Consider the following 18109-nt stretch of genomic DNA (forward strand, 5'->3'; position numbering starts at 1 on the left):
CGTTTTTTTTATGCACGAAACAACGGCTGTGGTTCACAAGAACTCTAGCGATGGCTTTTGACTGTTGAGAGGAACGGCGATTTGCACTGATAAACCGGCCGTCGTCTGCTACGACCCTTGCGTGACCCTGCTTCCGGGCTTTTCTTTTTTTAAACTTTCACAACTTCGAATTGTTCTGATCTTGTCTTGATGAAAAACGAATTCTTTTATGATTAAAGAATGTTTGTGTAACAAGCTGTCAATTTATTATTTAGATTTTAAAAGTTAGGTCTAGCGCAAAAACGAGGCGCCGTTGTTGTTAACGGAACAAGTCTACGAAAATAAATTCTTTGAAAATGTCTCACGCTCGACAGAAAGCAGCCAGGATGTTCCCGTTCGGTGAGCGTTCAAATGGAAGTATGCTTGTACTGTATTTAGACGCTCGGGGAGCTCTGTGATGGTTTACGGGAGGCTTACTGTGCCTTTAAAATGCAAAGTCTATTATCTACAATTATAAGGATAAGATTTTTTTTATATAGTCCATGAGGGTAACCTCACAGAAATTCGGGCTGCTTTCTCCCTGGGGAAAGCGAGCTGCCATACAGTATACGGCGCTACCCATTTTTTAAATTTTTTCCTGCATGCGTGTATTCATGTTTCCAAGCCCTGAGACTTAATGCCGTGTGAGATGGAATTTTTTTTACACTTTATTCCAAGTCACACGGTTATTTGATGGACATTTTTATCTATGCCTATACAATTTTGCCAGGAAAGACCCTTTTGTCAATCGTGGGATCTTTAACGTGCACACCCCAATGTAGTGTACTCGAAGGGACCTCGGTTTTTCGTCTCATCCGAAGGACTAGCACTTGAACCCACCACCTAGGTTAGGAAAGGGGGGAGAAAATTGCGGCCTGACCCAGGCCTGAACACGCAACCTCTCGCTTCCGAGCGCAAGTGCGTTACCACTCGGCCACCCAGTCCCCTATCAATAACAATACACCCCTTTTTGATCAGGAAAGACGAAGCCAGTGTAGCCGTTTGAAAATTCATTGTAGTTTTCCAGCGTAGTACTCATAGTAGGATATCCTTATTTGGAAAATGCCAAGCGCAAAACTCCTCTCAAATCCCGTGCATTTCGTGCGTTTAAAAAAAAGCGTGGACAGCGCTCCAGTGTCCAACTGTTGCTGCACTTGTTTGGGCGTGGCTATAAACATAGTGACATGAATTTGATTGGTCAGTATTTTTAGGCAAAGCACATGTTCTCAGCAAACAGAAAACAAAATATTGGAAGCGTGAGTCACGCTACTCAAAAATAAAATCTTTTTTTACACATTTTTTTTCTATAACTTTTTCCCCATGGTTCATTCATCATCTGGCATAACTTTTTAGCGAAATCTAACCATAAGATTATTGAAAAAAAGCAAAAATGTAGACGACCACCTTTAATCAACACAACGCAGTACCTCGGGTCACACCGAAGAACACACCGCTCGGCACTGCACTAACACACTTCCTTTTGAATCCTTGGAAAGTTTACAACACTTCCACGCAAAAGATTTGAAATATGACGAAAGTTAACGTCCTATGATTGTTTTTGTTTAACAGATTCTTGATATTGCCCTCGTAATGTTTCATTTACAACGAGCGTTCTTGATTTTCTTAACATCCTGTGGTTCCGTTTTCCCAAGAATATGCATCCATACATGAAGTTTCTGATTATTTCTGACAAAGAAGACAACAAGAAATGGAACAATACAAAGAGCTTGCAAAACATGAACCTAAATCAGCTGTACAGACCGAAACAAGAAATTGAGTTTAGCAAAGGATACTCGTACAACGACATTGTCCTTTTTTTGTGCCTATTCTTCTTTGATCTCCATCGTTACAGCATTGTGTTTTCTTGCGTCACAAACCAGTTTAATGACGTTCATCAGGTCAAGCTTAACGAAAACGACAAACACTACTGCAACGCAGATAATTCCCAGAGTGGAGCCAATCGCAGTGCTGGACTTTCGCTCATCTGTCACAGACTCCTTCGATCGTTTGTAGGACGATAACGACTTTCTGTTGATCGTTAGTTCTTCTTGAATGGCTTCCTTGGCTTTGGTGGCGTTAATCTCGTTCTCTGCAAGTTTGGTTTGGTTCATTTTATCGTTCTTAACACATCGGCAGCGAACTCTACGTAGAGGGGCTGACGACGAAGTATTTATGACGTAAGCAGCGGAAGTACCATCATTCGCTGTGGTGACGTCATCAGTGGCCTGTACAGGTGGCGGGGTGACAATAGGCGTACCAGAGGCCGGAGTTGGGACGTTGTCCGAAGTGGTATGCTCCCTATCTGTGGAAGTAGTGTCTGCAGCAGCCGTGGGCGACAGAATAGCCTGTAATGTTGTGATCTCTGTGTGTGAGCTTGGTGTGACCGTTCGTGTTGCTTCTGTCGTTGTTAGCGATGCTAGTGTCGATATTATTGCTGTCGTTGTTGTTGCTGTCGTTGTTGTAGCTTCTGTTGTTGTTTCTGCTGCTTTTGTTGTTGCTTCTGTTGTTACTGCCGCTTTTGTCGTTTCTGCTTCTGCTGTTGTTAGTGATGCTGGTGTTGTTGTTGCTGCCGTTGTTGTTGCTGTCGTTGTTATCGCTTCTGTTGTTGTTTCTGCTGCTTTTGTTGTTGCTTCTGTTGTTGCTGGTGATGCTTGTGTTGATGTTGTTTTTTCCGTTGTTGTTGCTTCTGATGTTCTTTTTGCTTCTGTTGTTATTTCTGCTGCTTTTGTTGTTGTTGCTTCAGTTGTAATTGCTGCTGTTGTTGTTGTTGATGGTACTTTTGTTGTTGTTTCGGTTGTTGGATCTGGGCAAGAAGTAGTCCAGTTGTAAGGACCCTGGAAGTAAACAATGGCTAGGGTTACAAGTGTCGGGGTCAAAAACCAATGAGAAACAATGGTATATACACCCTGACGAAGGCCACGAGGCCGAAATATTGGTGAAAACGTGAAGGCTTGTTTTGGTTATTTTTTCCATATTTGTTTATATATATATATATATATATATATATATATATATATATATATATATATATATATATATATATATATATATATATACAGTGGTCGCCGGTTAATATGACCACTTTGGGACCGGGATAAAATGGTCATAATAAGCGGCTGGTCATATTAACCGATGTTAGATAAAACGACTTAAAAAAAATCGCAAAACGAATTTTTTTTTTGTAATTAATAATTGTAAGAAAATGTAACTCCTTCCTCACGCTGTCTTCATTCTTGAGAATGTTTGTCAAAAATCCTCTGTTGACGCCCAACTGTGCAGCACTCTCACGCATACTACAGGATGGTAGAGCTTTAAATTTGTCAATAAGTTCTAGCTTTTCCTGGGCTGTCCGATCTTGGCGTTTTCGTTTCGACAATGTTTCCTCTTGAATCAGACTGAAAGATTGGTTGGCTCGTGCTCTGTTTGCCAAAAAGAGAGAGAATAATGTTCGTGATCACTTTAGATTTATTCACGGGAAATAATGAAAAGATCGCACCCTTTTTTGCCTTTTTTATGACGCTCTGTCTCGGGGAAAAAAAGAGAGAGAATAATGATCGCGACATTAGAGATCACTGAGCACTGATCACTGATCACTTTAGTTTCATTCACGAAAAAGAAAGAAAATATCGCACGCCTTTTTGCCTTTTTCAAAAAATCGTATGTATTTTTTTCCCCCGAGTGATTTCAAACTGAAAAAGATGTGAACTTGTTGCCATTTTCTCGAAACAATGTGGCCATATTAAGCGGCGTTGTGGTCATATTAAGCGACTTTTTCTAATACATAACAAAGAAGGACAATTCCGGACCGGGTAAAATTGGTCATAATACGCGGCTGGTCATATTAACCGCGGTCATATTAACCGGCGACAACTGTATATATATATATATATATATATATATATATATATATATATATATATATATATATATATATATATATATATATATATATATATATACTACATGAATACCCGCTTCGCCGGGTAGCAGGTTTCGCCGGGAAGAAGTAGAGCCGAATACCCGGCTTCGCCGGGTAAATGGCGCACCGTACGCCGGCTTCGTACGCGATTGACGCCACACGAAGGAAAACTTCTAAAAATAGTAACGGGAATATGGATTGAGCGTTGTGGACAGTGACCTTCTAAGAATAGTAACGGGAATATGGATTGACGCCAAACGAAGGAAGGGAGATAAACGCAAAACACTGGAGAAGATAAGGAAGAGTTACTGGGAATGGATCTGGGAAGATAAACAGAAAAACCAAAATCGGTTCAGCGCTGCGCGCTGAGAGCACGTGTTGAAAATTCTCATCGACCAGGTTATGTCCGGGGTCTACCTGAATATGCCCACCAAATTTGAAGCAGATCCATCGAGAACTTTGGCCGTGCATCGCGAACACACACACACACACACACACACACACACACACACACACACACACACACACACACACACACACACACAAGTCGTATCTTTATATAGAAGAAGATAAATGTGGGCAAGAGTATTCACACGTTCATCTTTAAGTTTAATAATTGATATTTGTGAAACACATTCAAATGTAAACGTACCATAGTTTAAACAAGAAGAGCAAACGCTCGATCGAGTCACTTTCGCAGTTCTGAATATTATATGAGGCATCAGATGGACAGGAAGAAATTGCTATTCACAACACAATGCATACCTGAAGCATACCTGTGACCTTGAAAAAGGTCAAAGGTCACCAAAGCAGACGTCAAAGTGTAGAGGTCACTGGGAGTCACGTTCACATAAAATTTGAGCCCGGTCACTTTTATAGTTTCCGAGAAAAGCCCAACGTTAAGTTGTGTGTTGCCGAACAGAAAAGGCTAGTTATTTCCCTTGTTTTTCTGATAACGTTCGTAAAAGGCTACAGATGTAAATACTTTGATGTAAAGAATAATCCTACAAAGTTTCAATCACATCCGATGAACTTTGTCAAAGATATAAAATGTCTAATTTTTCCTTTGACGCTGACCTGTGACCTTGAAAAAGGTCAAAGGTCAACAAAACCATCGTTAAAGTGTAGAGGTCATTGGAGGTCACGACTAAACAAAATATGAGCCCGATCGCTTTGATAGTTTCCGAGAAAAGTCCAACGGCCGTCCGTGTCCGGCCGGCCGGCCGGCCGGACAGACTAACACTGACCGATTACATAGAGTCACTTTTTCTCAAGTGACTCAAAAACTCAATCGCAGACAACAGGCGTAGCCTTGCACAAGCGCTTCTATCCTTGTCTTTCACGCCCACTTTTTCAGCTTTTAACCCTTAGCAACAAAAATTATGGTATTTCAGAAGAAAAATGCTGACCCCACTGATATCGGACAGCGAAGTCCTGAGGGTGAAGGAAGAAGATGCGCGGAACGTGTTCAGCACAGCGTGACCCCCAAAGGGTCTACAGCACGAAGGTCGGCACTGCACGCGCAGAAGTCCTCCTGAGGTCAAGTTCAAGGTCACCATCGTGTAGTTTCTTTGGGACACTTCCACAGACTCGTAGGATAGCTGTTGTTTTGACATAATAAACGGTATTAGGACGTACTTATTTCCAGAAGAAGTGAGCACAATTGAACCTTCAGCGCAAATATAAGTTTTCCTGTGGTTTTTTTTTTTTTTTTTTTTCTTTCTTTTTTCTTCTGTGCCTCTCATTCTGTGTCTGTTTACATGTGTGTGTGTATGTGCATGTTTATGTGTGTGTGTAGATATTGGTCTGCCTGCCAGTACATGGTTTTTTTTTTTTTTTTTTTTTTTTTTTTCTCTAATAATATCATGCATGACCATATGTACAATATATAATAATTATAAGCAGGAGAGACATTTTTCATCAATAATGGAAAAACCCAAAAGACAAAGGATGAGAAGAGTTCAGTAATAACATCTCTGCTCAAAAACCAAGATTCAGCTTCAATGTGGAGATGGAGGTTTATCGCCACAACAAGAAGATACAAAGTCTACAGAAGTAAAAAAAAATCTTCCAACCTGTGTAAATAAGCATGTAAACCACCACAGATTTTTTTTATTTTAAATTTTTTTTTCTTTTTCCTTTTTTATTTATTTTTTTTTTTTTATTATTATGAAACACGAAGTTTCATTTCATTTTCAAACATGAGGGTTAAATTTACGGGAGTACCGTATCTAAATTTGCTAATGCACATTTTAGCAATAAGAACTAAATGGTTAATGATATCTAGACATACGTTGCCTGCATTTTCAACACAAACAACCCCAAGTAGTACAGATTTTGCGTTAAGTTTAACACGTACACCAGTTTTATCTAGTATAGTGTTTTCGACGTGTTTCCATAAAGGCTTAACTTTACTACAATCATAGAAAAAATGTTCGATGTAGTCTCTTTCGTGTGTGCAGTATGGACAATATTCACTGTCAGACAGTCCCATTTTTTGTAGAAAAATGTTTGTGGGATAGATGTTGTGAACAATTTTCCAGTGCAATTCTCGTAGTCTTGATTCTTTTGTTGCGTTTTTTGCTATAGACCAGCATGTTTCATTGACGTCAAAATTAAATGTATTTTTCCAAAATAAAACAGAACAGGGAGTGGAATACTTCGTCTTTACAATAAATTGCCTAATCAGGTTTGCAGTCATATGGTTCGTACCGTTAAAGGTTAAATAGTGTTGTTCGTTAATATCAGATGTCACAAACTCTGGGTTGTTTCTCAAGTATCTGGAGACAGCGGCTCTAACGACCAAGTATTCCAGATAGAGATTTGGCGAGGGCCCTAAAATTTCATTTACCATTTCAAATGGCATAATAGCATTGTTGTGCAACACATCATTCACATATGTAAACCCTTTCTGAGCCCATTTCTGATAATAAATAGCCTGATTCTGGTAGACTATACCACTATTATTCCAAAGACACGTTATTTTTAACGATCCATGCCATGGAGTTTTACTATAATCTAGCCATGTCGAGGCAACACGTTGCCAAAAAACAGACTTAATCTGATGAAAGCCTTTGAATTTTTTTGTTCCTATAGTAGTACTAAAACAAGCTAAGTTCCTTCCAAAAGATTGAAAAGTTCCTCTTGGTATCCATGTCCACGTGCCATTCACATCCTTACTCGACAGTTTAATAAACCATTGACACAGGAATGAGTCTTGCATCACCTTGATATCTATCATATTTACCCCGCCCTGGTCTGTGTTACTGTTGACTACTACCCTTTTCACCTTTTCAAATGCTTTCTTATTACAGTCCCGTTTCCTCCACAAAAACCTATACAGTAGAGTGTTGATTTCTTTCAGCACCTTATCTGGCAAGCAGATGGACTGTAACACATACACAAACTGTGATAACAAAAAACTCTTAATTACGCAGATTTTTCCGAGAATACCCAGATTTCGTTTTTCCCAGTTTAGAATTATTCTTTTAACTTTAGCGATTTTTTCTTGCCAGTTCATCTCAATTTCGGGTGCGCTTTTAGCGTTTGAGAAGTAAATTCCTAAGATTTTTATCTGGTTTACACGTTTAAAGCCAAAATCATCCATGTTTTCATTTCTTTTGGAACCAATCAACATCATTTCGGACTTGTGCATGTTTAACTTAAGACATGATATTAAAGTAAATTGCTCCAGTATTTCTAAAACACAGTTAATGTCTTCTTCGTCTCTTAGAAACATGGTGATGTCATCAGCATATAACAATACTTTTAATATGTTGTCTGCTACGTTTAGCCCTTTTAGCTCTACACTCTGTCTAAAACGAATCGCTAGAAGTTCTACACCGATCACGAAGGCCAGAGGTGAGAAAGGACACCCCTGACGAATCCCGGAATTCACTTCAAAGTCTTCGGAAAGCCACCCGTTATAGCCAATACAACTTCTTGTATTAGCAAAAAGAACTTGGACCCACTGAACAAAGTCTAGACCGAAGCCTAGCCTTCTAAAGGCACTAAGCATGTATTTTTTGGAAATAGAGTCAAAAGCAGCCTGAAAATCGAGTGCTAATAGTACACCAGGTTTTTCTTTAAGTCTGAAATATTCAATTACATCATCAATTGTTCTTATATGAGTACTAACGTTCCGACCTTTTATATAACCCGACTGGTCCTCGTGTACAACGCTATCTATAACAGTACATAGTCGATTCGCTAAACATTTTGCTAACACTTTGTAATCTGCATTTGTCAGTGAAATTGGCCTCCAGTTTGAGAGTTTGTCTTTCGGGAGGTTTTTCCCTTTATGAATAAGGGTTAACACAGCCGCCGTTTGTGAGTGCGACAAGTGACCGTTTTGAAACGACGCATTATAGGAGTGAACAACAAGGCCCTTTAGCTTGACCCAGAAAAATTTCAGAAATTCAGTTGTAAGACCGTCAGTGCCAGGAGATGAGCCGTTATTTAACTTACTTAGCGCCCTAGAGGCCTCTTCAACACTTATTTCACCTTCACAAACTTTCTTCTCCTCCTCTGTCAGACGAGGGGTTTCACAATTTTGCAAAAAAGAATCTGTATCGTTATCAATGTTGATGCTATTGTCACTGTACGCATATTTGTTTTCAAAGTAGTGTTTTTGAGCCTGCAGTATGTCAAACTGATCGACTAATACATCGCCATTATCAAGCTTGATGCTGGGAAACAATTTTGCACTGGCTCGAGATTTTTCAAGGTTTAAAAAGTACTTTGTATTTTTTTCCCCTTCATCAATCCATTTCATTCTAGATCGTGTTTGGGCACTTTTTAAGCGTTCATGCTCAAAGACTTCCAGTTGAAACTTCAGTGCCTCGCGATTACGAAGCAGATTTTCATCAAGCGGTTGTTTGGCAAGTGATGATTCACACTGTGCCAGTTTATCTTGTAAGTGCAAATACTTGTTTTTCTTTAAAACTGCCAGGTTTTTGCTGTACTGAATAGTTTCGTCCCTTATCTCTAACTTAAGTAATTCCCACCGGTTCTCAGCACTCTCTGGTGTGTCTGTGCGAAGGGAAGAGTCAATAAGGTTATTCATTCTTTCCTGTGGTTAGGTTTAGTGTCACCATGGTGCTGTACCCTAGGGTCACTTCCGCGGACTCGTAGGATAGCTGTTGTTTTGACAGAATAAACGGTAGTATGTACTTATTTCAGGAGGAAGTAAGCTATTGAACACCCTTTTGTTTTGACACGGTAATGGTACATATGTATTTTAAGAAAAAACAGAGCAATCAAATAATGTTTGTAATTATCAGTACTCCTTTGGTACATCTTGGCCGGGGGAACGTAAACGGTACTGGTACATACTTGTATATAGATTCAAATGTAACCATTTACGCAATTAAGTCAAACACGTCGCACGTGTCTTTTGATAATCACATGTGGCTGCTACTCGTAGTTTTGCAGTAAAGTAAAACATTTTATGTGAAAAATTGTGACCAGACAATGTGGGTTCAACTTGATTAGATTCAAGGATTGATTTCAAGCATACACTTTTCAATACGCTGACATTAAGCACACAGCCAACTTGTTTGTACAGGCTTGGTTTCAGAGATATTGTTTTTGATTTGTTTTTAAATGGCACCTCGGACAAGGTTTAGCACAAACTAGACAAGGTAAAACAAACCTCAATAGTTTAAATAGGGGAGTTGTGACGGGCTTAACAATTCAAAAGCTTAAGTCTTACCTCAGTTTCAGAAGAGAACACATCGACCTCAAAGCCTCGCTCGTGCACCAGGAACAGCAACACAGAGTCGTTGGTAGAAGGCAGGAAGCCTGGACGCTCGGGAACGTACACCTCATAGGACACGTCCCACTGGGCCACCGGAGCCGGCAGCGTCAGCGTAGACTCGGGGTACTCATCTATAGACGGACCACGGCTAAACTGAGCCACAAAGATCGGGGAATCGGAAGAAATGTCTGCCAAGTCACCAAGGCTCCGCTGAAAGTAGAACACGTCCCTTCCCCGTGCCGCTGTGTGCCTCTGGCCGTTGTAGAGGAACTGGTCGCTGGCGTTGATAGCGACTACCTTGAGCAGGTCGTGGGCGGTGCTTGAGCCCAGTATGTAGCGTGTCCCCATGGTGACTGTGGGCATCATTTGTTCCACTGCCAGGTCCTTGTGATCTATGCCCAGCAACTGCAACAGTTATACATTCATCTGACTAGAAGTCATTCATCCGTGTGATGTTTTTCATGTGCTCTTCTACTATGTATCTGTTTCCTAAACCTACTAACTGAAAAAAAGAGTGTTGGAGTCATCTGACTGGCAATGCCAGCATCAACATTCGCAAACGCACGTGATAATATTATGTTCGGGATAATTTTTGTAATTATTTTTGGTACGATTTTTCTTTTTGCAAGAACACCCTTAAATTAGTCAATAGAAGTCACAAACAAACATGGTAATCCTCAAGACAGACAAGATACCAAGATTTAAACTGATAACAATGGCTCAGAAATAATGTGTGTGTGATACAGAACTCTCTAAAACTAAAAGTGGATTCTTTCTTCGTGGTTTCATTTATCACAATGGTGATCTACATATCCAAACACAAAACAAAAGCATATCAGTAGTTGACGTACTGCACGAGCGTTCAGAGTGTTGACACTATCATGTACACTGGACGATGAGTTAAAAATGCCTTCCTGTGATCAGCAAGCCATCCGTGGCGATCTCTCAAAACGCTAAAAAATTACATTGGCATCCGATTATCTTATGATGTTGAGAATTTTAGGAAAATAGATATTAAACAGGAAGTGTGCCGCTTACCTTCGTAAAATCTCCGCCTGAGAAGACAGCTATTGTCTTTGTAGCTTTCACTAAAGTTCCGGTCAAGTCACATTTGCATGTTATTTGCATAACGTCTCCTTTCGTTAAACTGCAACCAAGGAATGTTAGTTCGATATGAGTCTATATTTTGCCTGTTAGGTGGATGCATTCCGAACTAGTTTTCACGGTACAAAGACACACAGCAACACATAGCCGCAAAGAGATTCATACACAAACATATGCCAAGGAGAAATGTTAGTACAAGTCGCGTAATGCGAAATTACTACATTTAGTCAAGCTGTGGAACTCACAGAATGAAACTGAACGCACTGCATTTTTTTACAATGACCGTAGTACACCGCTAGTGCAAAAGGCAGTGAAAGTGACGAGCCTGTACATGTTTAGCGCGGTAGCGGTTGCGCTGTGCTGCATAGCACGCTTTACTGTACCTCTCTTCGTTTTAACTTTCTGAGCGTGTTTTTAATCCAAACATATCATATCTATATGTTTTTGGAATTAAGAAACGACAAGGAATAAGATGAAATTGTTTTTAAAACGATTTCGGAAATTTAATTTTAATCATAATTGTTATATTTTTAATTTTCAGAGCTTGTTTTTAATCCAAATATAACATATTTATATGTTTTTGGCATCAGAACATGATGAAGAATAAAATAAAAGTAATTTTGGATCGTTTTATAAAAAACATTATTTTAATTAAAATTTTCAGATTTTTAATGACCAAAGTTCTTAATTAATTTTTAAGCCTCCATGCTGAAATGCAATACCGAAGTCCGGCCTTCGTCGAAGATTGCTTGGCCAAAATTTCAATCAATTTGTTTAATAAAGGAAGGTGTGACAGTGCCGCCTCAACTTTTACAAAAAGCCGGATATGACGTCACAAAAGACATTAATCGAAAAAATAAAAAAAACGTCTGGGGATTTCATACCCAGGAACTTTTGTAAAATTTCATAAAAATTGGTCCAGTAGTTTAGTCTGAATCGCTCTACACACACACACACACACACACACACACACACACACACACACACACACACACACACACACACACACACACACACACACACACACACACACACACACACACACACATACACCACGACCCTCGTCTCGATTCCCCCTCTTTGTTAAAACATTTAGTCAAAACTTGACCAAATGGAAAAAGAAGGTTCAAGCAGCCTGCATGCAACTGAGGTTAAAAAAACAACACAAAAAACAACATATGTCAACCACACACACACACACACACACACACACACGCACACACACACACACACACAAACACAACCACACACACACACACACACACACACACACACACACACACACACACACACACACACACACACACACACACACACACACACACACACACGTGTTTACTTTAATTAATGATAAATATACACATAATAGCCTAATAATAATAAAGTAGATGTGTACTGCCGGGCAGTACATACCCCAAGCGAAGTCGTCCATCTGTGTGTACATGATTCTCTCTCTCTCTCTCTCTCTCTCTCTCTCTCTCTCTCTCTCTCTCTCTCTCTCTCTCTCTCTCTCTCTCTCTCTCTCTCTCTCTCTCTCTGTCTTAAAATGTGTCATCGATGACGTGTTTTCATACTTGCTAATGCGGCAGGCTAATCATGACGTCAAATTGAAACTTCTTGAAGTCTCTCAGAAAGGGACATGAAAACCATGTGGGGGTTACTGGTTTGGGCTGAAAAAAAACCCAACTCCACCTAAAATTCAAGCGCCTATGGGGCTGAATTATGCAGCATAAATTGTGAAACATCAGGATATCTCACACTTTCAATTCTGCCATCATGTCAAATCTGACAACAAACCTACCCACAAAATGTCATAAATATCGGTGTAGAATTGAGACTTAACGGTTTTTAACTGCCAAAAATAAGTTTTTTTGACTGGAATAGTTTGTCTTGAAATTCAGTTTGGGACAACGGACCCACCCACTAAATTTCATAAAGATAGGTGAAAATTTAAATGTAACGGTTTTTAACTGCCAAAATTATGTTTTTGTTCTGGAAAAGTATGGAGTGAAAATCAGTTGGGGACAACGAACCTACCCACAAAATTTCATAAATATCGATGAAGAATTGAGATTTAACGGTTTTTAACTGCCAAAAATAAGGTTTTTTGTCTGGAAAAGTATGTCTTAAAATTCAGTTTGGGACAACGGACCCACCCACTAAATTTCATAAAGATAGGTGAAGAATTGAAATTTAACGTTTTTTAACTGCCAAAATTATGTCTTTCTTCTGGAAAAGTATAGAGTGAAAATCAGTTGGGGACAACGAACCTACCCACAAAATTTCATAAATATCGGTGAAGAATTGAAATTTAACGGTTTTTAACTGCCAAAATTATGTTTTTCTTCTGGAAAAGTATGGAGTGAAAATAAGTTGGGGACAACAAACCTACCTTTAAAATTTCATAAGAATCAGTGAAGAAATAGGATTTAACGATTTTTTAACGGCCTTTAAATCATTGGTGATGTCATCATAACCCAGTCGTTGTAGTTGTCGTCGTAGTTGTTGGTGTTGTTGTTGTCATGTTCGTTGTCGTGATTGTTGTTGTTCTCGTGTTGTTGTTTTTGTTGTTGTTGTTGTTGTTGTTGTTGTTGTTGTTGTTGTTGTTGTTGTCGTCGTCGTCGATGTCATTTGTTGTTGTTGTTGTTATCGTCGTCGTCGTCATCGTCGTCGTTGTCAGAGGTTATTTCTAAAGATTTCATTGATAGTCTTTGTTCTCGTCACCAAGACTTGCTAAGAACAAGCTTGGAACAGCAAGAGTTCCAAGAACAAGATTAGAACAACTCATTACATCATTACCAGTACGTCATTTGTATTTAGAACACACTTTAGAAAAAAACTCTTCAGCTACAAACCAGTCACCCTCACATGTCGGAGGTGTTTGTCTAAACCACTTACTGAAATGTTTTGAGGTTTAATGACCATACACATGTTGAACCGGTGAGTGTCTTCCGCTGCTTAATTCGCAAATAACTATTTTATTAAAGTCCGCTTGAAACGCTCAAAGATGAAATTCCATGTTAAAAAGTGACAAAAGTTTCACATTTTCCCGTTGTAACAGCTTCCGATGATATTATATGAAAATTCTGATCCTCTGAGAGGATTCCCCGAAACAAAATCAGTTTGTACGCCTAATTTTAATAGAATTGTCCAAACAGTGTCGCTAATATTGTGCTAAAAGATGAATTCTAGAACAATGTTCACAGACAGACACCACTTGGCAAAAAAATTTTCAGTGCTGGGAGATGAAAAAAAAAACTACCTCGCTACGCGCGGGCTTCGCCCGCGCTCCGCTTGGATAATAATTGTCAGTAAGTACTGGTGTCACATGACTGATGTGATACAGTTTATTGGTTAAGGGCAATGCGCTTAAAACTGTTAGCGCACTCTAACATTTTCAGAGACCGTTATCATGCGTCTGAGCCCTTTCTTACGATTTTAGAAGATTATTCACATTCTCCATGTTAGTGACGTGTAGCTTATCTTCTTCACATTACCAAATGCTTTTTGACCCTTATTATTATAGTACCATGTACATTCACTTGACTGAACTACAACTCCTTTTAAACGGATTGAATGGTCACAGTTACCTGTTTTCTTGAATGTTTTCGCCATCCAAATACGTCGTGCCCTTATATCTCGGTTGGATCGTGTCTGGATCGCTTGAGTTCACTCTCAGGTTTACAGTCACATCTACGTCATTTATGGCTAGGATGACGATGGCGCAAACCATGGTGTCACAGTGTGTGGCTATGACGTATTCATAGCCCAGGGAGGTCACTGGTAGCACATTGAACCTGCAACATTGTGTGTTCTTTCAATTATAAAAAGCTAGTTTCTCTCTGTGTGTGTGTGTGTGTGTGTGTGTACGTGTGTGTACGTGTGTGTGAGTGTGTGTACACGTGTGTGTGTGTGTGTATATATATATATGTGTGTGTGTGTGTGTGTGTGTGTGTGTGTGTGTATGTGTGTGTGTGTGTGTGTGTAAGTGTGTGTGATATCTTGGACGCCAAAGCAAAACCACGTCACTCTAGAAAGTATAGCGTGACGTGTAAGTTCTCAAATTTCTTCCAAATTTGTGTTTATGTATGTACTGTGTCCCCGTGAGCAGTGTGAAATTAGTCCCCTACCAGCCTAGATGACTGTAATGTAAGTTATTTCTGTAATCGCCCGATACTGTATGGCAATTGTCCTTGACTAGCTTGGCACGACCTCATTTATATGATGTACTCACGTATGAGTGTATGGTTTAGTTTTGACAAGTGTGATCTCTCTTGCGTATGTAGGATAACTGTGTGTATCTGTATCATTTGTATAATGGTTAGGTTGCGGTAAAAGGCTTAAATGAAATCACAGTTATACTGACTCGCTGACAAGGCAAACAAAAAACAAGTCGCGTAAGGCGAAATTACTACATTTAGTCAAGTTGTGGAACTCACAGAATGAAACTGAACGTAGTCAGCCGCTAGTGCAAAAGACAGTGAAAGTGACGAGCCTGTTTGGCGCGGTAGCGGTTGCGCTGTGCTTCATAGCACGCTTTACTGTACCTCTCTTCGTTTTAACTTTCTGAGCGTGTTTTTAATCCGAACATATCATATCTACCGTAAAGTACCGAGTATAAGCCCACCCCCCCTCTGGACGAATTTCGGACAAAAGTGGGTGGTGGGCTTATACTCGGTACTTGACCCTATGCACGAAGATATTCTTCATTGCAATGGAGACATGATTCATATAATGATACCATCTGGTATGTAAAGTGTTATGTTTGTTCAAACTAAAGCAAATGGGAAACAACATGAAGATATTTTGTGTATTATAAAATTGTTAAACTCGCAGACAGACATACGTAAGGCTTACACACCATCACTCCTAAATGAACACATTGAAAGCATGTCTATTCGACAAAAACGGCTTTCATTTAAAAACAACTTGAAAAACCTGAAATCCTCAAAATCTGCCGGCACCTTCTGGTTACTGCACGTACAGAGGCGAATGGATTTTTTTTTTTTCGTTCAAGGGCTGAAACTCCCACGGCTTTTACGTGTATGACCGTTTTTACCCCGCCATTTAGGCAGCCATACGCCGCTTTCGGAGGAAGCATGCTGGGTATTTTCGTGTTTCTATAACCCACCGAACTCTGACATGGATTACAGGATCTTTTTCGTGCGCACTTGGTCTTGTGCTTGCGTGTACACACGGGGGTGTTCGGACACCGAGGAGAGTCTGCACACAAAGTTGACTCTGAGAAATAAATCTCTCACCGAACGTGGGGACGAACTCACGCTGACAGCGGCCAACTGGATACAAATCCAGCGCGCTACCGACTGAGCTACATCCCCGCCCTGAGGCGAATGGATACATGGTGCCGTTTTTTCCACCTTTGTAGCCACATGTTTGACGCATCAAAGTCTTGAAGTTTTAGACCCGCCCCTAACTGTTGCGCTTTTCTCTGCAAGTCTTTTTTTCTAACAACTCGCCCTTCGCTTCTTTCTTCTTGTAGAAACTCAAAAAGTATCACCTCCAACTCCTCCGACTTCACAGTCCGACAAGGGTGCAGTTTCAACTTTCGCTTTTCTCTGCCAGTTTCATGCTGCAGAAGGACATCTCTGTTAGCTCGCCACATCCTAATTTGTTTTCTGTCCACACAACTCTTGAATTCTACTAAGTAAGATTTTCGCTTCGGCATTTTCTTGGAAAGAAGCGCCAAAAGCAAGGGGAAGAAACTCTGACACGACATTCTTCGGCATTCCTTTTTTCTCTCCCTGTTCTCGATTTTTCGTTTGGTTTTTTTAGCCATGCAAAAGTGGGGGGTGGGCGTGTACTCGGTACTTCGCCTTTTGCACGGATTTTGCTCCAAGGTGGGGGATGGGCGTTTACAATGTTATGGGCTTATACTCGGTACTTTACGGTATATGTTTTCGGAATCAGGAACCGACAAGGAATAAGATGAAATAGTTTTTTAAAACGATTTCGGAAATTTAATTTTAATCATAATTTGTAGGGGAGAGTTACTGATATCGTACCACTTAAGGACAAACAGCTCTATAACGCAACCATTTTATGCTAGGCACTTCACATTGTCCATAAACACTCATCTCATGTGCCTTCAACGTTCCGTATATTGTTTTCAATGAAAAAAACGCAAACTTGGTTTCAGTACGGATTTAAAAAAATCATCCAAATGGTACGAATTACAAGACCAGTTCTGTAATGCGTACCTGTCAGTCACTTATAACGTACCAGGGGTACGATATTAGTGACCTTGTGGTACAATATCAATAACTCTTGAAGCAGCGCTGAAGCCCATTCCGTTTGCAATGACTGCCAGACATTTTTTCATGTCCTCTGATGTCCAGTTCGAGGGGGAAAGCATTTTTCTGAAACAACTTCAGGCTTCAGACTTCTTAATAAGTACTCCTAAATGGATCATTTGGCAATTAATAGGAGGTTGTGTCATCCTGCATATCGTACCAGAAGTCATTGTTATCGTACCACCGGTACTATATCAAGACTCTGGCTGGTACGATATGCGTGACTTCGGTAGGCTGGACAATAAGTAGATCTAGCCTTCCACATGTAAAGCAAATGCCAATGTTTTGATCCAAATGCAGCCTACACTCAACAAGGTATTAATGTATAGTCGAGTTAATTTGCTCAGTGGTGTAGTCTTTGCAGAGTCACACAAATTTGTCACTACGAAAATAACATCAAAATGCGAAAAAAGTGAATTTTTCGTTCTTGCTGGTGGTTTTCTCGCAAGCTGCCATGTTGACACCGGAAGAATGCTTCTTTCCTACGGGGTTCTCCCCACACTTCAGCAGGGGCTTCAGGCATTCTTCATTTCGCGGGAATGGGGGTGGTACGATATGGATAACAGGTACGAATATAACATATTTATATGTTTTTGGAATCAGAACATGATAACAAATAAAATAAAAGTAATTTTGGATCGTTTTATAAAAAAAATAATTTTGATTACAATTTTCAGATTTTTAATGACCAAAGTCATTAATTAATTTGTTAGCCTCCATGCTGAAATGCAATACCGAAGTCCGGCCTTCGTCGAAGATTGCTTGGCAAACATTTCAATCAATTTGATTGAAAATTGAGGGTGTGACAGTGCCGCCTCAACTTTTACAAAAAGCCGGATATGACGTCATCAAAGACATTAATCGAAAAATGAAAAAAACAACGTCTGGGGATATCATACCCAGGAACTCTCATGTCAAATTTCATAAAGATCGGTAGTTTACTCTGAATCGCTCTACACACACACACACGCACAGACACAGACACACACACACACACAC

At 39.9% G+C, this 18109-nt stretch overlaps 1 protein-coding gene across 1 annotated transcript; it reads right to left on the reverse strand.

The window, feature by feature from the left end:
• Positions 1 to 466: 466 nt before the first annotated feature.
• On the reverse strand, positions 467 to 11237 carry LOC138959864 (mucin-22-like). The gene is made up of 4 exons (XM_070331512.1): positions 10734 to 11237; positions 9651 to 10100; positions 5347 to 5538; positions 467 to 2852 (listed from the first exon to the last, which is right to left on the reverse strand). Exons 1-4 carry the CDS (start codon positions 10821 to 10823, stop codon positions 1842 to 1844), a joined length of 1743 nt encoding a protein of 580 aa, XP_070187613.1. The 5' UTR covers positions 10824 to 11237; the 3' UTR covers positions 467 to 1841.
• Between the last annotated feature and the right edge of the window lie 6872 nt (positions 11238 to 18109).

Source organism: Littorina saxatilis, linkage group LG2, assembly GCF_037325665.1.
Source record: "Littorina saxatilis isolate snail1 linkage group LG2, US_GU_Lsax_2.0, whole genome shotgun sequence".
Lineage (NCBI taxonomy): Eukaryota > Metazoa > Mollusca > Gastropoda > Littorinimorpha > Littorinidae > Littorina > Littorina saxatilis.

What these genes read in the sequence shown, in the direction of transcription:
- LOC138959864 (XM_070331512.1), bottom strand. Translation starts at nt 10,823, where the DNA reads ATGCAAATAACATGCAAATGTGACTTGACCGGAACTTTAGTGAAAGCT. An exon ending in CAGGCGGAGATTTTACGAAG is followed by an intron (nt 10,101 to 10,733) that starts GTAAGCGGCACA and finishes TAACTGTTGCAG; the next exon opens with TTGCTGGGCATAGATCACAA. An exon ending in CGCTGTCCGATATCAGTGGG is followed by an intron (nt 2,853 to 5,346) that starts GTCAGCATTTTT and finishes GTTTACTTCCAG; the next exon opens with GGTCCTTACAACTGGACTAC.